The sequence below is a fragment of the Lepidochelys kempii genome, chromosome 1, assembly GCF_965140285.1.
Source record: "Lepidochelys kempii isolate rLepKem1 chromosome 1, rLepKem1.hap1, whole genome shotgun sequence".
NCBI lineage: Eukaryota > Metazoa > Chordata > Testudines > Cheloniidae > Lepidochelys > Lepidochelys kempii.
In genome coordinates, this window is record NC_136380.1 from 27064624 (window position 1) to 27086203 (window position 21580).

The window sequence follows — 21580 nt, forward strand, 5'->3', positions numbered from 1 at the left end:
ATGGGGGAAAGGCTCTGTAAAAGTGCAAATTAAGACTAGTCTAGTCAGGCCTCTCTGGACCCAGAACTTGACCTGGATCTAATCTGTTTTGAAATTCACAAAAGTTTAGCTGACTCCCCACTTTCAGTGCTTGGCTGGGAGCAGATGTGCCAGAAGGTCCGTTGCTAGGACATTCTTGTCTGGTTTGAATGGAAGCAGGAAATCTCACAATATTGCCCATGCTCGTGTACAGCCAAGACTCTGGACCGAGCCCCTGAAGCTGTCTGACCCAACAGACTTCTGTGATTACAAAGCTCTCCCAAAGCTCGAAGAGGGGAACTTCTCCCTTTTTGGTTTCTGGTGCGGGGGGGAGATGACCCCTCTTGACATCTGAATGTCAGGAGCAGCAAACATCCTCCCTTATTACTGCCTGGCATCCAGGAAGAGACTGGACTGAACAATTCCCAGCTGGCAGCTCAGGAATCGAGCTGCCCTTTGGACAGAGCAGCAAAATATCTTCTTCCTGGATGGGGGGGCATGGTGGTAGCCCTAAATCCTCCAGCCCCACCAGCTATCAATAAAGCAAGCTCTACTGTCACATCTACCACTGGCCTGCTGGGCGACATTGGTCAAGTTGCCTCAGTTTCCCCACCTTTCAAAGTAAGGATGATACTCACTGAGACGTTGTGCAGATGGATTGGTTAACATGTGTACAGTGCTTGGAAGATTAAAATTGTCCTGCTGAGTACTATTACTGTCACATATTTATTACATTAATAAACTTGGAGAGGGAAAAAGTGTTACAACACCATTGGCTGAATTCTCCTCCGAGAAAAGCCCATGAAATTCAGCTGAAGTCATTCGTGGGGGCTGATGAAATTGGCCCAACATCAACAGCCTTTATAGGGAACATTTATAGCCATCTCTGTGTAAGATGATTATTTGATTGAAGAGCGTATACTAGGTTTTGTTCAGTATGGAGTCTGATAGCTGCTCTTCTCTTCCTGTAGCCATTCCTTTGAAATTATATGAACCATTTTTGTAGTAGGGATTTGCTATGTGTTTGTATTTATTATTCTATCATTAATCATGTTTATTACGGTAGTGCCTAAGTGCCAGCCAAGAATGGAGCCCCCCTGTCCTAGGCACTGAATAAACACACAGACAGTGCGTGAAGAACATGTAGCAGAATGGGAGCCAGATGTGTTTGGGGCCTCTGGATAGAACTGTAATACAAATATCTGTAGCTTTAAAAAAACAAAACAAAAAACCAACCAACAACCTTACAAAATGACACTTGTGAGAATTGATCATAGTGACCGTCCCTTTTGCCTGTCCAGTGGCAGGTGCCAGGGTGTTCTACCAACTGGAAGGTTCAGTTTGAAGAGTCCATCGTGAGCTTTTCATTTCAAAAGGAGAGTAAGATGTGCTCTCTCCATGGGGTGGTTAGGGCAGAAATCATATCTAAGGTTGCCAGGTGTCTGGTTTTCGACTGGAATGCCCAGTCGAAAAGGGACCGTGGCGGCTGTGGTCAGCACTGCTGACCGGGCCGCTAAAAGTCCAGTCAACAGTGCAGCGGGGCTAAGGGAGGCTCCCTGCCTGCCCTGGCTCCACGTGGCTCCCAGAAGCAGCCAGCATGTCTGGCTCTTAGGTATAGGGGTGGGGATGGGGCTCCACACGCTGCCCATACCCTGTGTGCCAGCTCCGCAGCTCCCATTGGACAGGAACCACAGCCAATGGGAGCTGTGGCAGTGGTGCCTGTGAGCACAGGCAGCATGCAGAGCCCCTGGCCCCTCCACCTAGCAGCTGGAGCGGGGACATGCTGCCGCTTCTGGGAGACTTCCGGAGCCAGGGAACCCTAATCATATCACTCACTGTAATGAAAGGCCATGCAGCATGCATCCAAAACTGTTTGGGAAGGTATAGGGTGCATTTGACTATCTGACCTTCAGTCCGTACTCTTTGTGCATGTACATTTCTGACTTAAGAAGAAGTTGGGTACCATTTATAAATAGTGCCTTAGCAAAAAGAGAGTGGGAGGGCATATAAAGAGATGTCATATCTTCAGCAATAGTGAGAACTCTGTTGATACATGCCCTGTCTGAGCACAGGGGTCTATAGTGGTGTCTTAATGCCACAAAAGGGCTTAATGAGTTCCACTTTAAAATCTTGTTGGTAATGAAATATTTTCTTAAATACAGTAGATGGTTATTAATAGCAATATATCAGTGCCCTTTTGCTATGTTGCTCCCAAGCAACTGTTGCTGTTATGGGGAGTGCTGATAAGTCACAGTAGGGAACATGTTCCCAGAGGAAATGTTGCTTGTAAAGGGCAGTTGCTCTTACAAGGTGTTGCTGAAAACAAGTATTTGCTTGTAGTGACTTCTTCCTTGTGTTCATATATGATGAGCTACATTCACACAAAAAGAACAGGAGTACTTGTGGCACCTTAGAGACTAACAAATTTATTTGAGCATAAGCTTTCGTGGGCTACAGCTCACTTCATCGGATGCATGAATACAGAGTTGCATGCATGGCACAAACCCATCATCCACTGTGATGCCTTCCCAAACCCACACAACTGCAGTCATCTTACAACCCAGAGAACAGAATTATAACCATCTGAGATCGAAAAGGCCTGTTGCATTTTTCTTTTCCATCCCTTTGCCAGCACAGGTTTATTCTCAATAACAACAGTATATAATTTTTTCTGATGCTTTGTCAAGTCTAGTCTGGTTTTTGTCACTTTCCCTTGGGAGTCTATTTTTCAGTCTAATAGATCTCGTTGTTAGCCTGAAATATCAGGAAAGACTTCTCTTTGTTAAATTAATCCCATTACTCTTAGGTATAACCCCTATTTTACTGGTGAGTGAAGTGATTCCTCCTAAGTAGAAAGCGACCGTGTGTAAAGTGCTTTAGAGTGCTTTGAGATTAAAGGCACAATATAAATGTAAAATATAATAATTATAATTAATAAGAATTATTATTCTGAAAAAAATCATGGTCATCAGAAGGGTAAATCCTCTCATTAAACAAGTAAGTCTTTTAGTTCAGCCGTGGGATATTACTGCTCCTGTTTTTCTAGCAAACATGAAGAATGAATTCTTGCAAAGTATATGGTACATTGCATTGTCTTCAATAAAATATAAACCTCTGGAAATATATACCTCCGGGATTCTGGTGTCTTAACACTAGTCAGAATCTACCTCCGAGACAGCACACAATGTATCCTGCTATTCAAAGAACACTCTGTGTGAGGTAGAAGTGGAACCTTTTAATTGCTACTGAGGAAAAATAAAAGCTAAAATTGTTTTTAACAACACGGTAAGGGTAATGAATCTTGGAAAGTCTGTGAGTGTCTCTCATATTTTCTTTGCTAAGTCTATATCCTGCATGAGGTTATTAGTGTATAGAAGAGCACTGTTTAAAGTAAAGATGTCTTGATCTTTTTAATGTAAAAAGTTACTTTGTTTAAAGGCTCTTTATACATGGAACAAAATGATGACGTAGTACAGGACCTTCAGTGCACAAGAGCTGGAAATCATTATGCATACAAGGAGTTATTACAGAAATAACCTTCCTTGTCAAATATAATAACAAAAAAGAGAGATCAAAAACCTATCAGAAAGTTAAATAACAGAAGATAGAGCTTTGGCACAGAAGTAATCAGTATCCCATCCTATTAATTGTTCAAGAACTCTAAAATCTTTAATGAGATTCTTACTGTAAGATTTCACTCATATGCAAATGTTAATTAAAATTCCTAATTACAAGACTGTTAGTGATTCTTTACTGAGGTTTTTGAATTTACCATACTAACTACAGTATATTAACTATATAAACACAATTGTAACCCATTTTCAGTTTTTAATATTGTATTCTTTTTTCCCCTTACAGATTCATTTTCAGGCAAACACTGACTATGGTGATGTCAGACAGACCTCAAGAAAACTAGGCATGATACTGTTCCAAATCATCCCCCCACCCCCCATTACCACCACTTTTGGAGAATTCAGCAAATGAACTTGCTTCTTATGGTCAGTGGAGAGATTTACGTTGCTCCAGCATATATTGACAATCAAATGTTCTCCTTTTCCCGCAGGTCTGATTATGACAACATCAAGAAAATTGGATCGAGAGCAGCAGGCAGAGCATTTTCTCGAGGTAAACTCTGATGGGGAATATATATATTAAAGGGGTACCTCCATCTTCAAATCTTACCAATTTCAAATAATGAGTTTAAAGTTTGTTTCTGCTGTTACACCTGTTGTCTAACTTTCCATGTTAATTTTCAGGAAACCCCCCCCCCCCCCTTAAGACAATGCTATTCCCTCTCCTGTTGCTGTCTGAAAGAGCTGTGCAAAGAGGGGAACCTGACTATACAGGGGAAATAATTCAATTGACAATTCACAAAATGCTTTCAGACACATGAACAAACTGTAGAAATAGACAGATATTCTTTTTTTCTCTAATCTCTTTTGGTTATAGCAATTTTTTGTTATTTTGTAACAATAAGTTAAAATATTTCAGAGAAGCATGTGATATTTCAGTCGTCTATGTCCCTCTAATGAATTTCTAATGCAGTTTGGAAGGACCTGATTCTGCAAAGACTTCTGCACATCGATAACTTTGCACCCTGTGATTAGTGCTATTGAAGTATATGGCAGCATTTCTCAAACTGGGGTCCGCGGAACACTGGGGGTCCCTGCTGATCAACTCTTCTCCCTCCCTCCCTCAACTCCTCCCCCTCCCTCTATCTCCCGGAGGCTTCTGAAGCCAAACCAGGAGATTTTAGGCCGCTAAAAGTCCAGTGGTGCAGCAGGGCTAAGGCAGGCTCCCTGCCTACCTTGGCCCTGAGCTGCTCCCGGAAGCGGCTGGCACGTTCCTGCAGCCCCTGATGGGGTGAGGGGAGGACAGGTCTCCGCACGCTGCTCCTGCCCCAAGTGCCGACTCTGCAGCTCCCATTGGCCAGGAATTGGCCTCACCCCCTCCCGCACCCCAACCCCTTGCCTCAGCCCAAAGCCCGCACTCCACACCCAAACTCTCTCTAAGAGCTTGCACCCCTTACCCACTCCTGCAGCCAAACTCCCACCCAGAGCCCGCACCCCCTCCTGCACCCAGCCTGGTGAAAGTGAGGGAGGGAGGGGGGAGGGAGTGGGCAGGGAGCAAGAAGAGATGGGGCAAGGGTGGGGCTTTGGGGGAAGGGGTGGAGAAAGGGCAGGGCCTGGGGCTGAGCCGGGAGGATGGGGGGGCTCAGAAATATTTTAAATCAAAATAGGGGTCCTCAGGTTGCTAAAGTTTGAAAACCACTTGTATGTGGGATTGTTCCCAGTGTACAATTAAACATGTCTAAGTTTTTCAAGGATTGAGGCCTAAGATTGCATCTTGAATCTATATGCAAAACCCTATAATGTGAGTGGAAGTAAACTCTAGTTTTACTCACTTTGGCTAGATCATCAGGATGAATCATTTTTGAAATTTCAAATTTAAACCTATCAACTACAGTTTCCAAGTAAGAAATTACTCTTTGCAGTGGAAGGTTTATTTCAACTCTCTCTCCATAGTATGTGTCCTCTCATGTGAATAACTATCTGTAATATGCCTAACTCTCACAAAACCGTACCTGTGTATTGCGAGGTCCAGTAGGTGATTTCTATCTCGTGGCTCTAAAAACCATGTGATAAAATGTTTCCATTCTTTTCCATATACCAGGCTTGATTCTGATCTCACTCTAATTTGCAGTGATGTAACTCCCCTGAATTTACTGAAATTACTCCTGATTCACATTGGTGCAAGTGGCAAACCAGGGCCACTGTGAAAGATCATTCAATAGACACAGCCATCCATATAATATGTTTTTAGAAACAGCAGTGTGAGCTAAAGAATATCTGGACATATTAAGCACCCTTACAGGATCAGAATGAATTTTTGTTCCAATCACTATTCGGCAGAATAATGCAGTAACCTCTGGTTTCGGATATTCCTTCCCATGGTTAGTACTGCTTGAGGAAAATCCTGAGCATTTGGCTTAGTACAAAACAAAACGAGAGGAGGGTTAATTTCTTACCTAACCTGCTAATTTTTTCCCCTCTATATGTTTCTGTACAATCCCAAACATCCCAGGCTATAAATAAATGAGGAGGAATAAAGGGATTTTTTTTTCTCCTTTAAGAGATTTCTTCTGTTGGAAAGTTAGCTAAGTAATTCTTTATTCCGATAACTGGAGATTTTTCAGCTTTTACTGCTAGGGAAGATAGCCAGCTGAAGTGAATTTGGCATAGATTTTGAAGTGTATATATATTGAGAAACTTGGGTCTTAGACAAGGTGGGTGAGGTAATATCATTTATTGGACAAATTTGGTCTGGACTGTAAGTCTTCTCTGCGTCTGTGTTTTCTCAGGGGATCTGAATGAATCACACCAGATGCCAATTTTCCAAAGGATTCTCATCCCTTAAAAAGGGAAGCATTATACATCTTTAATGGTGGAAGCAGGGGGGATCTCTCTTGTATTATTTATAAAACTCAGGCTGTAGCCCGCTACGCTAGATGCTTTCCTCAGATTTTTGTACAGTTTGAAAGATATTGATTGGTCTACAAGTTTTTGAAAGGTGCATATGTAAAGGAATGAGATGAAGTGTTTAGGCTGATACAGGAGGTTTAGAATTGGGATTAATAGGATGGAACTGAGCACAGAAAAGTGTAGGCAATCTAGAAATGCGAACAGCAAGGTCTGGAATAGCCTCTTGAAGAGAGTGGAAGGAGCCCTGTTGCTTGAGACTTTTAAAACTAAACTGGGCCAACTGGGCAAAAACTTACTGCAGGGAATAGAATTGTGCATTGCAGCGAGATGAACTAGATGACCTAGTCAGTCTTTTCATTTGCTAATGAAAAGTTAACATTTGCCATCTTTACAGCATACTTAGAGGCAAGTTGAGCATGGCAAAAACAAATAGGCTGTTGATGGTTGAGAACTGAGCTGTTTAAGGTGGGCACGTTTTTATGACATACTTGAAACATTTTGTAAAATGTTTGACTCTCAATGTCTTTAATTAACCTCCTAGGGAGTCCTTAATTGCCAAGATTACCATGGTCTCCCAACAGTACAATTATTACCCTTCCGGTTTTGTTTCATACCCTCTTGCCAATAGAGTCTGTCTGGCATAAAAAAGAGTAAAACTGGCTCCCTCTGAAAGGATCTTATTAGAGCTTGACCCAGCAACCTCTGTTTCCGCTTGCATGGTGCATGTATGAGGCATTGATGGACCTTTCCTGGTTAGAACGCCTTTTAATTATTTTTTAAATAGTCATGCCCTTTTCTCAACTTGAATTTGATTGAGGCATTGTTCCCAGACAACAAAGTACCTACAGAGCAAATTCCATTGGTCTGTGTCCACCCCATTCACAATAGCAGTTAACAAAACAAGGCAAGATGAGATTGTGGGGGCTAATGGTTATAATACTTTGCAGTGTTAATAGCACATTTTCATTCATAGCTCTCCAAGCACTTCACACTGGTGCTTTACAGGCAGAGCAAACAGGGCACAAAGTGGTCAAGTAAATTGCCCAGGGTCACTGAGTAAATTAGTGGCAGACTCTGGTCTTCTGATTCCAATACCCATGCTTATTCCACGCTGCCACAGCTGCCCAATGTAAACCATCCTTCTGCTAATCTAGGTATTTATATGTCCCCTGATTCAAACCATAGTTGTGTGCCTCACAATATTTAATGAATTGATTACTTCACAATACGTTGTAGGATAGGGGACTGTTCTTCTTCGAGTTGTGTCCCTATGGGTGCTCCACTGTATGTGTTTGTGTGCCCCTATGCCTCTAATTGGAGATTTTTGGTAGCAGTGTCCCTTTGAGCCCACGCATGTGCCCTCCCTCCCTCCTGGTCTGCCTCGAGATTATTTAGCACTGCAGGGGCGAACTCCCTTCCCCCCACCGCGGGCTCATTTCCTTCTCTACCACCTTTGGCCTCAGGCGGAATGAGCAGTTGTCCCTTCCTTATCTGTAAAAAGAAAAGGAGGACTTGTGGCACCTTAGAGACTAACAAATTTATTTGAGCATAAGCTTTTGTGAGCTACAGCTCACTTCATCGGATGCATTCAGTGGAAAATACAGTGGGGAGATTTTATATACGCAGAGAACATGAAACAATGGGTGTTACCGTACACATTGTAAGGAGAGGGATCACTTAAGATGAGCTATTACCAGCAGGAGGGAAAAAACAACCTTTTGTAGTGATAATCAAGGTGGGCCATTTCCAGCAGTTGGTAAGAACCTCTGAGGAAGGGGGAGGGGAGGAGATAAACATGGGGAAATAGTTTTACTTTGTGTAATGACCCATCCACTCCCAGTCTTTATTCAAGCCTAAGGTAATTGTATCCAGTTTGCAAATTAATTCCAATTCAGCAGTCTCTCATGGGAGTCTGTTTTTGAAGTTTTTTTGTTGAAGAATTGCCACTTTTAGGTCTGGAATCGAGTGACCAAAGAGATTGAAGCGTTCTCCGACTGGTTTTTGAACATTATAATTCTTGACGTCTGATTTGTGTCCATTTATTCTTTTACGTAGAGACTGTCCAGTTTGGCCAATGTACATGGCAGAGGGGCATTGCTGGCACATGATGGCATCTATCACATTGGTAGATGTGCAGGTGAACGAGCCTCTGATATTGTGGCTGATGTGATTAGGCCCTGTGATAGTGTCCCCTGACACAGGCTAACAGGACTGCTACCCTGAAACCTTTCCTTATCTGTGAAAATTAGCATAAGTAGTGTTTGTTTTGTTACCTTTGTTCTCCTTAAAAGTAGTTAGGCTAGTGTTTTTTTGTTTTATTTTATTCCTTTGGGTTAAAAAAAAAAAAAGGAGAAGGAGAGAGAGAGAGAAAGGAAAAGAAGTTCAGTTTCCTGGGGGCAGTCGTGTCCCCCCTTCCCCTGGCATCTGTAGACTTATTTTTTTATTTTCAGTTGAAAAAAAAAAAAAAAGAGTGAAGATGAGGTTCTTCTGCATTCTTCCCTGCTAGAGGATGACAACCCCTTGCCTGGCTCTCTCTGCTCCAAGCGGTGCCTCTCCTGCCAGGAGTCAGTCCCTGTAATGGCCAGACACTCACTGTGCCTGGGAGAGCCTGGCAGAGGTGCTTTACCTGCCGCAGGAGCTGGGAGCTGAAGTTAAAACTCCTCCCTATGGAGAAAACACTTCAGTCTGCAGGGGACTCCGGTGGGTGCTGACCCCGGAGCCTTGACTTCAAAAGGGGTCGAGTCGTGAAGAGGAGAAGAAGAAGAGAGAGAAGAAGAGAAGGGGTGGGGGGAGGCTCATAAAAAGAGCTCCTCCAAGCAACTGGCCAGCCAGAGGGGTTCCCCAGTGCGGCCATCTCAGCACCGATCCCAACAGGTGCACTCCCAGTAGCTGGCCAGCCAGCGGGGCTCCCCAGAGCGGCCACCTCAGTAGGAACCCAGCAGCTCTGAAGCATGGCACCGCTAAGGGGCCCCTGCTGTGAGCTCTGCTGTTGCACCATCTCCTCCATACCCAGGGGCTTCCTCAGTCAGGCTCTCAGGCAATGGTACCGCCCCCTAAGGAGAGGGGACAATTACCATACCGTCTCTAAAAGAGCAGCACAGAGAAACCCTTTGGTACCAGGTGCAACAAAACTCCCATCTAGGAAGTGTTCTGCACCTTCCCAACCATCAGTACTGACAACATGCTACAAACACTCCTCTGTGGTAACACGTGAGCCCATGGTAACACATGTGCTCTGGTACTCTGGAGACCAGTGGCCTCAGTACCCAGGGAGAGACAGTTACCGTAAATAGAGACAGTTATCTCTAAAATAGTGACACCAACAAACTTTCTGTACTGTGCACAACAAAACTCTCATGTAGGGAGTGCTCTGCCCAACTATCGGTACTGACAACGTACCACAGACACTTCTCTGTGGTACCAGATGAACCCATGGTACTGCATGAGCTCTGGTACCCTGGAGACCTGATGGTTGGGGAAGAACCACAATCCCCATTACTTGGTACCAGGACCCCGGTATCGAGCACATCCCGGCACCCACAGTCGCTCTTGGCACCGGGCTGTACTGCCAATACCCCAGTCAGCACCACCCTTACCCACTGAAGAATCTGACACTGACCAGGAGGAGATAATTTCCCTGGCCCTCATCGTGGCCCACCGTCACATTACAAGGGTCCTCCCCAATTCCATCAAGCCAACCTACAATCGCGGTACGGGCCCCCTGAGGTAAGCCCACCGCCCATGCCCGCTTTCCTATCTCAGCCCCCCAAGGTCATATTGTAATTCTTGGGCAACGTACACACACGTTGTGACCATCCCCAGTGTCTGTCAGGAAGAGTCCACCAGATGGTTTGCTACAGCCTGGCTGTCTAGAGCACCTGAGTCAGTGCAGAAGGAAGCTTTTTCAGAACAGGAAAAAGAACCTGAAGAGGAAGCTATCCCTCCAGCACACTTCTCCTCATCTGTCACAGATGAGGCTGTGCTGCCCACCCCTCATCACTAGGTGAAGATTTTAAGAACTTTCTGGATCTTACCAAGAGGGTGGCAGACGAGCTGCTGATTCCCTACAGGAGGTGGCAGATACATATCACAAGTTGGTGGAAATTCTGCACACCACCTTCTCATCTAGAATTGTCCTCCCAATTAATGAGGTGATTCTAGATCCTACCAAAGTCATCTGGCAGACTGCAGCCTCCATCACACCATCCAGCAACTGTGTGTTTAAAAACAAACAAACAAAAAAACGCCCTACATCTCTACCCAAAGAGGCAGACTTTGTTTTAAACATCCACAACCCAACTCCATCATAGTGGATGTGGTTAATGCTCAAAGCAAGCAGCATGGTGCCAAGTCAACTCCATACAATCAGGCTTGGCAAGATGGCCTATTCATCGACAACATTACTGTGTAGAGTCATTAATTACCAAACTGACATGGCCAAATACAATTTTATTAGTTATGGGAAACCCACTGTGTTTCTGGAACATTACTGGAAACACAAAAAGAACAGATTCAGACCATTCTTAGAGATGGTCAGTTAATAGCCAGACTGGTCCTAGAGACAGCACTGGATGTAACTGTTACAGTTGTCCTCTCAGTCTCCATGACAGTGGTACTGAGGCAAGTTGTGTTGTTTTTGTGCTACACCTCTCTAGATTGCTCAAAGAGCTACAGACTTCCAGTTTGAAGGGCCAAACGCTTTGCGGAGAAGACAGATTTTCTCTCCACTTCCCGAAGGATTCTCGGACCATGTTACACTCCTTAGGAATTTAAGCTGTGGGACAGAAAAGAAGATATACCTCTCAACCACACCACAGATCACAATCTTCTCAATACCCACCATCTCAGTGCTGTTATGAGCCACAGTGTAAGAGGACCATGGCTCAAAAGTGGAAACAAGCTGCACCCCAGTCCATGACCTCTCAAACTGCCTCTTATAAGCACTTTTGATGAGCTGGTCGAGGGCCTGAACAACGATACCTTACAGCATAAGCTGCCATCTATACACCTGTCACGCCACTCAGAAGTCACCTTGCTCTACTTCACAGCAGTTAGGACCAGCTTTATAGCAAGGAGATTGATTTCTAGCCCTGAACCTACAGGGTGCCTACTTCCATATCTCAATACAACCATCGTACAGCAGATTTCCTACTGCTTACTTTTGGGGCAGGATCATTTTCAGTACAGTCTGCTCCACACAGGGTATTCTCCAAGGTTCTCTTCATTGTAGTGGCATACTAACCCCAGTACAGTGACTGGACTTTATCAGCACCAACCTTGATGCAGTACAACCGAGAGCATTCCTCTCGCTACCCACATTCACCACCCTGGGACACATGTCTCCCTAATGCACTGGGGAGCTCACCTACACAACCACAAGGTTCAAGACAAATGGCCTTCCACAGAAATGACCTTCCATATCACTCTTTTGGGGCTAAGGGCTGTCGGGAGTGTCTGTGCACACTTTCTGCCTTTCATCAAAAACAACACGCAAAGGTTATGACGGACTTAATGTGACCTGTGTGTTTTGTATAAACCACCAAGGAGCTGCCAGATCTCCCTCCCTCTACAAGGCAGCACTCAAACTTTGGAATTGATGCTTCCATTACAATGTGCTCATCTCAGCTGTCTATCTACCAGGGATATAGAACGCCACAGCCGACAGTTGCAATTTTCTCACAACAGTGAGTGTGTACTGAATTCAGAGATGCTTCAAGATATATCCATCCTGTGGGGAGCCCGGCCTATGGATCTCTTCGCTACTTAATAGAACAAGAAAGGTCCTTGTTACTGCTCCAGGGCTGGCCTGGGGAAACATTCACTGGCAGTTGCCCTCATCTTCCCATGGGACAGGGCCCACTTGTATATGTCTTCCCAGTTTCCTACTCTATCCAAGATTCTGTTGAAAATTCAACGAGACAAAGCAAGAGTTATTCTAATTGCCCCTCTTGACCATGACCAGTCTGGATCCCTTATCTGACACAGATGGCAATATGCCCTCCTGTTTCTCTTCAGCCCATCTCTCACCCGCTCTCTCAGAACAATGGGCTGACCCTTCACCCCAACCTGAGGGTCCTCCACCTCCAGGCTTGGCTCCTTCTTAGTTCCAACGCTTAGAGGCAGAATGCTCTGACAAGCTGAAAGATGTGTTGCAACACAACCAAAAGTTGACCACTCAACATACTTATCTACAAAATGGAAACGACTCCATTTGTGTCATTTCAAACACAGAGAATCAACCTCATTTTTCCTCCCTTTGATTTTGCACTATATTTTAAACTCCACTTCCTTAAGGTTCATCTCACGGTGAAATCAGCTTCCCACTTGGTGTTTGCTCACCCACTAATTCGTAGATTCTTTAAGGGCATTGGGAATCTCTTCCTGCATGTGACACCACCCACACCAGCCTGTTAACCCAGTTTTCAGGGCTTTGACTAGACCTCCCTCCGAGTCCAGGGCATCTTGTTCTCTCTTACACCTGTCCATGCAGACATCATTACTAATTGCGTCACCTCAGCTAGGCACATAGTAGAAATAACGGCCCTGATGGCACATCGATCATTCATGGCCTTTTTTTTTTTTAAAGACAAAGTAACTCTAAGGCCATATCCCAAGTTTCTCCCTACTTTCTCTGCACTTTCCATATGAATCAACAGATCCGTCTCCCTGTTTTTTCCCAAAATCACATTGGGACAACTGGGAGATAATTGTACATATGCTAGATATTAGAGGGACATTAGCATTCTACTTGGTCAGGACTGAGGACTTAAGGACATCCCGTAAACTCTTCCTTTTGTCCACAGAAAGATCCAAAAGCTCTGTGATATCGGCTCAAAGACTATCCAAATGGGTCTCTAGTTGCATTAATCAAGGATGCTACTTGCTTCCGTCCAGAGTCCATACACACTCCACGAGGTCAGTTTTTAGATCAATCACATTCTGTAGGGATACCCCATCTCAACACTTGGGCCTCTGCCCATTCTTTCGCAGAACATTATGCAATCACAACAGATTTGGGCGCTCACACCATCTTCGACTCCACAGTACTCTCTGTAGTAAAAGACTCCACTCCGAAGTCCAAGCCTCCAGTGGTGGGTACTGCTTGGGAGTCACCTACACTGGAGCACCCATAGGGACACTACTTGAAGAAGAAGAGGAAGTTACTCACCTTGTGCAGTAATGATGGTTCTTCGAGATGTGTGTCCCTATGGGTGCTCCACAACCCACCTTCCTCCCCTCTACTTCGGAGTTCTCTATAGGGCTCTGCGGTAGAGAAGGAAGTGGGGAGTGGGGTTCGCCCGCCCGTGCAGTGCTAAATAGCCTCGAGGCAGACCGCGAGGGAGAGAGGGCACATGCACGGGCTCAACGGGACACTGATACCAAAAATCTCCGATTAGAGGCGCAGGAGCACACATACACCTACAGTGGAGCACCCATAGGGGGACACACATCTCGAAGAACCATTGTTACTGTACAAGGTGAGTAACTTCCTCTTTATCGTGATCCCCATTTTACAGATGGGGAGCTGAAGCACAAAGACAAAGTGACTTGTCCCAAGTCACACAGGGAGTCTGTGGTAGCATCAGGTATTGAACTCAGATCTCCTGAACCCACATTGAGTGCCTTCGTGTCATAGAGTATGCCTTTTTGTAGTTATCTGTTTTCCAGTGTCTGTCTTTTTAAAACAAACACCTATGGCTGCAGTTAAAGGATTCTGCACAAGTTAAAGAATACATACAAAGGAAGACATTAACTTTCAGAACCTACTTAGGTGATAGACTTTACTCTTCCTAAATTCTTATCTTGCTTCCTGGCTGAAAGATTCAAATTATTTGGGTTGGTTTTGTTTGAGAGAGGTACGTTTGTTTATTTCTTTGAAAAAGGTGCCTTTTAAACCTTCCCTGAAAAGTATGTTATCCCGTTTTTTAAAAAAGGTTTGATTTCTTTGACGTTTCTAAAATCATTTAATAATTCTAGGATTTAGGGCATAGTTACATGATTACTGTCTAGTAGCATTTTTTTTTTGTGGCAGGTGTAATTTGGTCTCAGTGGATCAGATACTGCATGGTTTCTCGCTTTCCTGTATACTTGCTAAAGGGATGGTTTAAATTGGGGGAAAATGATCAACTTGCTACATTATTTTCTAACATACAACAACCCCAATGCAGTTTTCTCAGATTATTCTGCGAAATATCTTAAATGGATCCATGCTTTAATTGTCAATCAGATAAAAAGAATGAAATTGTGGTAGTTATCTGCTTGCTAAGCAAGTGAATTAAAATAAATACCCATTTCAAAATGAGATGTGATTACCATTTGCAGGGAATCTTCCTTTATTCCCCCGTAATAACTGGACATTGCAGCATTTTTATTAAATCTCTCTCAGCTGCTTCCTCCTGTCTTCATCCAGTCTCTGTCCCAGATTTGTGTCTCTTTCGTTTTCTAATGTTTCTTGGTTTTTGGAGTCTTGTCCCTCATTTTTCTCTTGCATAGTTCTTACTCACCAAAGACATAAAAGCTAACAGTGGGCAGCGTTATTGGAATGTTAGCTCTGGGAAGAGAGTCAAAAGTTTAGGTCTGCCTTTTGCAGGGAGTTTCTTGTTGGGAGCTTCCTACTGTTATATTTTACAGCTTTTGCATATAGTAAATTAGTTGCCTGATCTTATGCAAACAGCAACTGGAGTGAGATATGGAGGCTGAAAGTAAACCATTTCATGAAGGATCTACAACCTTGTTCTTTGTCAGCTTACTCTGAGACACCAGGAATATCAATAATTCCCGTCCTGCTCTGCTGTGTACATCTGCAGTTTGATGGGAGTGAAACATTTAATCCAAGTGACAGCTCATTGACTTGCACATTCATTCTGTAAAATAGATCTGAGTATACGTTCTCAATTTCAGGGGTTTTAAAATGAGCTGTTGCAAATGTTGGTTCAAGCCATCCTGGGCAGGCATCTGTAAGATGTACATGCTTTTGATGAGTTTCGTTGGCTAGGACCCTCTTGCACTGCAAACCCTCTGTTTAACAAGGGGATTAGCCTTTTGTATAGAGAAGATTCTGGTTTTAGTGTACAATTCTCAACAGAGGCTCCAAAACCTGAGAACTGCGTGATTTGAAGGTTCATAAAAGCTGGAGTAAAATGTTGCTTCCTCCTTTTACCTCACTGGTAGTATAGGGTACACTTTCAAAAGTGCCGAAGTACCTTCGTCAATTTTGAAAATGGGACATAGGCTTTGAAACACTTAGGGCATCTACATTGCAAAGAAAAACCCATGACACCAAGTCTCATAGCTGGGATCAACTGATTCGGACTCACAGGGCTTGAGCTGGTGGGGCTAAAAATAGCAGCGTAGATCTTCCTGTTTGGAGTAGAGCTCAAGTCCCAAGACCCTTCCCCCTTGCCAGGTTTCAGAGCCCAGGACCCAGCCTGAGCAGGAATACGTACGCTACTGCTTTTAGCCCCACTGCCCGAGCCCTTCAAGCCTGAGTCAGTTGACCCAGACTCTGAGACACAGCACTGTGGGTTTTTCTTTGCAGCGTGGACATACCCTTAGGCACTTTTGAAAATTTACTCGTAGGCTTTCCATGTTTAAATTCTTGACAAGGACTCTGTAGTTTCTTACCTTATTCTGTAGTACTTTTTTAACTAAATGATTGATCAAAGGGTAGATTCAGTAGAGTCTCCATAAAGAACAAAAAATAGCTGCTAATAGCCATTGTAGATAAGTGTGGGTGAAATGTAAACTATCTTAAAAGTTTAACTATAACTTAATGGTTTTTAAGAAGCAGTTGTGACAGGTTTGGCCCTTGAAATTTCAGCTCAAGGATCATTATTAATAAGGGGAAGAGAGTGCCTTCGCTGACTCCCTGCTTATTTTTAACCAACTTTGTTCAATCAGAATGTTGTAGCAGTACTCAGAAATGCCTTGCTTTTGTAGCAAATCAGTAAATACCGGCCTCATCAATCTTGCTGCCATGCTGCTTTAGTATAGTTCTGAGAAGGAGGTCAGTAACAGTACAAGAGACTGTAATGAAGATAAATGGGCAGATCTGATGTAAGTGCCAAAATATCAGGGCTCCAGTGAAACCATTTACTGTGAGTACAGTAGCAAAGAGCACTATATAATCTGTGTTATGTACCATTCAGAGTAGCAGCCGTGTTAGTCTGTATCCGCAAAAGTACTCCTTTTCTTTTTGTTATGTAGCATGTATTTATGTGCAGGTTTCAGAGTAACAGCCGTGTTAGTCTGTATTCACAAAAAGAAAAGGAGGACTTGTGGCACCTTAGAGACTAACCAATTTATTGTAGCTGTAGCTCACGAAAGCTTATGCTCAAATAAATTGGTTAGTCTCTAAGGTGCCACAAGTCCTCCTTTTCTATTTATGTGCAGTAATCAGAGGGAAACATAATTCCCCCTCCCCACCCGCAAATGCAGTCAGAAGTACATCCTTCTGAAAAGTTAGTTTCCATCCATAATGAAAAATTGAAACTGCAAGGGGAATTTTGATATTTGGATATGTTGTTATCCAATTTAAAATTTGTCCTGAATATCAAATTGGGGAAGAGTATTATTGGAAATGACCACAAGTGGGTAAGGATCTTGCTTTTTGACATCTCACCCAAAATGTAGCACTTAAAATAACACAGTATCCTGCTAATACCATGCCAGGGCATTGGTTTAGTACAGAGCCCTATGGAAGAATTTCATCTCACCAACACTACTTTCTGCAGTATCCTTGGTTTTCTGTGGAAGCTTCCCATCCATGTACTGACATACCTAAACCCTGCTTAGCTTCTGAGATGTAGCTAGTACTATACAGAAGATTGATTATTTTAAATCCTAAATTATTAATTTGTTTAAACATCTATTCATATAGCTTTAACTTTGCCCACTTTTGGCGAAGAAAACTGTGCATTCCTTCTTGGTGACGTACTAGCGACTGGGGTATAAACTAGACAACGTATTTGGTTCAGCGTTTTTTATCTGAGGTTTAAGTGTTGCCAAGAGGGCACCTGCCTTTCCCTTTTTAAAACTGAAGTCCATTAGATGATGCAAGAGAAACTAGTAATATAGGAAGGCAAACTACTACTTATAGCTTGAACTTAAAATTGTTTAGTTAACAGTTCTCTGGAATAGCTTTGCTGTGTTTGCCACAAGGAAAGGAGAGAGAAAAGTTGTAGGCTGCCTTTGATTATTGCTAGAATGATCTAAAAATCATTTGGAGTGGCAAAATAAGTCTAAGAGTCCCTATTAAAAAGGTAATAAAAGCAACATTATAGTGACAACATTGCAAAAAATGCTTAAAAACAGGAAAGAAATAAACTTTAACAGGCCTGAAATTTGATTTGTGAGTGGGGGCGTATAAAACTGATGAGGATGTCCCAAACTTTGCCCAACCAATGGTTTCATTCCTGGGGAGGTGGTGGGCCACACTCAGACCCCAGTGGATCTCCCTGCCTGTGGATCACTTTGCAGGTCTGGGGGATTTATTTCTATATAACGGAGCAGATTTCAACATGCTGATACTTATGATGTGGCAGTACAGCTCATTGAGACTACAGTTCCCAGCATGCAGTGCCACTGGGTGGGCCAAGCTGCCCAGGCAACTTAGAGGAAGTTGCAGCATTCCTTGTGTGCTGAGGTCACAGCCTATTATGCTGACCAATACTGGCTCATTGTTTTCTTGTACTGTCCTGTTGCTCCGTCTGTATCCATCCGTGGTCTCTTGTCTTATGCTTAGACAGTAAGCGCTTTGGAGCAGGGACTGTCTTTTTGTCCTGTGTTTGTACAGCACCTAACACAATGGGTTCTGGTCCATGACTGGGGCTCCTCGGCAGTACAGTAATGCAAATAATAATAATAATGATGCTGAGATCTGCATTCTTTGTGGGCTCTACCTCTGTATCAAAGACAACAGCTGAGGGTCACCTAGAAGTCTGCGTTTACTCCTCTGCCCCTGCTTTGCACACCCCAAGGAATTAAATGTGAATCTTTACAGAAGACCACTTAAAAATGAATAGCAGCAAAATGGTGGCACACACTTAAAAATGCCATTTCTCTGAAAGTCCTGTTATCAGAAGTTGCCAACGAACTTTCCAAAGACAGGGACTGGCTTTGGAGGTTAAAAATCATTGCTCAAGAGCCAGATTTACATATGACATTGGACACTGCTTCTCAGGAGTATTGAGGCATAAAATGTGACACAGCAGAATGTGAAAGTCGTCTGGCTGTGATTACATCGGTCTGTCATGATAAGTGACTCATGGGCTACAGCATCATCTCTTACTAATGTGACCTAAGAACACAGAGTTATCAAATGCATGACTGGAAATATTACTACTTCATCTGCTAACCAAGTAGGATTCATCCAAGAGGTCTGTACAAGAAAGTAAAGCTGCAAAATAGCGAATGCATGGCATTGTTACAGATATTTCTTTCTCTCTTTCCTTGATTACCACACGTTTCAGTGGCTTCCAGATGCTGTGATATTTGAGACAGTAACTTGAGAAGTAAGGCTGTAGATGAGGCCAAAGTCTCAGGAAGACTAAATTTTACAATGTTTTTTTAAGGCAAAAAAAGAAGTTTTTGTGCTAAGATATAAAGCAACATGAATATTGCTGAAAACGAACATCCATTTTTATTTTATTTAAATCCCGTTAGGCTCCTGTGCAAGATGCACATTGTCAGTGAGAGGTGTGTGGACATCGCTGAGACCATAATTTTTACCACAGCAAGGGAGAGACTGTCTGTATATTTGCTAGGAGATGGAGTGAGAGATCCACAATCGATTTCAGATTAGCTAAACAATACTATTGAGATGAGAATGACAGTGAACCCTAGAAATGCTTGTGTGTGATATTTCTATAAACTCTTTGGAATTGGGGCATCCCAGAGGAAATGTTTGTTTCACTCATGTCTACTGCAGATCTTAGCTTTTAATTTTAAAGTATTAACCAACTACTTCATTTAGGCCTTGTCCCCTTTGGATTTTTTTCCTTACAAGTTTATTTAACAAAACATGGAGATTCAAGCAGCAGCAAGGTGTAGTATTGGAAACAAATGGTTACATATAGAACAAAATCATCACATGCATTCTAGAGCTTAGCCTTAATTAACAAGATGCTCTTATGTCTCGTAGAATAGTGCTCACCCAAAATCCTTGCAACGATTTACAGTCAGGCTGGGCTCTGGTCCTCCTTTGATGAGACAAGTACTCTGTCAGTTTGCCTCTGAGGTTAGGATTCAGTGTGTTTTCTTGCACCTCAGAGTATACCAGAACAATCCTTTGTCTTTATTCAGAAACAGGACACCCCTCTGCTGTGCGTTTCATCTTGTAGATTTCCTTTCTGGTAGATTTCACAACTTCTTCTTTTGCCTGTAACTCAATATGCAAATAGGTGTATGTTGTGAGGCATGCAATGCACAAATGAGCAGACAGGGAGATAAGTGTCTGTTACGTCCTGCCTGAACTAAGTATCTCCAAGGTATGTCATCTCCAGATGACCTGTTTTAACTCCGAGACCTTAAGAACATAATTTTCAGCATAGATACATAACTCCTGCAATATCCATACATACATTTTGCATTGATTATGATGACCAGTGGGCTACTGGCTCTCCTAGACCCCCTCACATACCATCCTTTGATGAACTATTATGTATATCTCTGACCCAGGGGATCCCTGTACAACCTTATGCACCCCCTGTGCCCTCTGCCAACTGGCATCAAGGGATCCCTGGATCTCACTTCCCCAGTGGAATATTAGCTGCAGGACATTTCCACAAGATCAAATTTTACCAGGCAACAAGATTCTGAGGAGAAATGAACTGTAAAGGGTTGAGCAGCTCTTGGGAGCTGAGGTTCCTAAATGTATATCAAGAAGGGCTCATCATCTTGGGCTGGATTCTGATCTCACTGAGCTTTTAACTAGAAAATGAGAGAGTGTGAAAACATGACCTTTTGGTTAACTGACATTTGAATAATATAGCATTGCAGTCACTGTAGATAGGGACAACTCACATTTATTTTTATGTCATGGTAATATTCTCACGCGACCTAATTTTCTGATTAACACTGGTCTACTTAGGCCAGTTTTAACTCCATTGAGCTCCATTATTCCTGATTTACCATGGTGTGAGTTAGGAACCTGCAGCATTCCCATTTTTATTTCCGATATATATTTTGAGAGATCACACACTCTTCTCGTCAGTGAATGTGGGCTTGTCCACAGTAGGAGAAAAGGTGTGTTTTTTAAACCATATCAGTTAACATGATTTAGCTAGACAGAGCAAGTTGTATTTCACAGACATGTTAGTCGATTGTGCTGTAGCCTAGATTCCCCTCTTGGGTTTATCTTGGCCAGCTGGCTATGAGAGGGTTGTAAAATGGGTCCGTTAAAATGCGTTCACTAACACATTTTTAAAAATATACCTTTTATCCTAGCATGGACAAGTCCTATGTCATCCCTTGTGTTTGGAGAGCTAGGAGATGATGGGCATTACCTTAGCGTAAACAGAATGGATGGATGTTTTGTTGTTAAAACACCCAACATTATTGTGTTCTTATGAAAATTAGGCTATTAGAAGTTTGTTAAATGCATGATGAAATAAAAAGGAACATGCTATAATGATTTTCCATCCCTCTTCCTGTTTTAAACCTTTTCTTGGCAGTAAGTTTGTGTAGGCAAATTCTGTAGTTCATTTATATCTTATTCTCTGTCATAATTCTGGAGTTCTGTCTGCTGTAGCTTTCCTTTTGATGAATTAGCTCAGAGATTAGTTCAGGGTTCATAGGTTTTTACTTTGTTGTACTGTTCTGAAGATGTGTCATTCTATTTTATTGATTGGAGCCCACCCACGAGGCTCACGCCGGTTTGATTTATCCCCTTACTATGTCTCCTCCAGAGCCTCTTGCCACGCTCCATGCTTTACTAAACAAAAAGTCATTGTGGAGGACATCTTGGTTTACTAAATCTTCACGCTTGTTTTTATAAATGTACCAATGTTTTAATCTTCTACAGAAATGGCAGGGAATCTTTCACATAATTTGAATCTATCTGGATGTACAGAATCTTTGTG

At 43.0% G+C, this 21580-nt stretch overlaps 1 protein-coding gene across 5 annotated transcripts in view; it reads left to right on the forward strand.

Annotated features, from left to right (window-relative positions):
* Positions 1-21580, forward strand: part of FAT3 (FAT atypical cadherin 3) — a 559302-nt gene that overhangs the window by 357585 nt on the left and 180137 nt on the right. For all 5 annotated transcript variants that reach the window (XM_073336876.2, XM_073336917.2, XM_073336926.2 and 2 more), the window contains exon 4: positions 4082-4143. In XM_073336876.2, coding sequence (XP_073192977.2) covers positions 4082-4143 — 62 coding nt within the window. The remainder of the gene's footprint in view (positions 1-4081; positions 4144-21580) is intronic.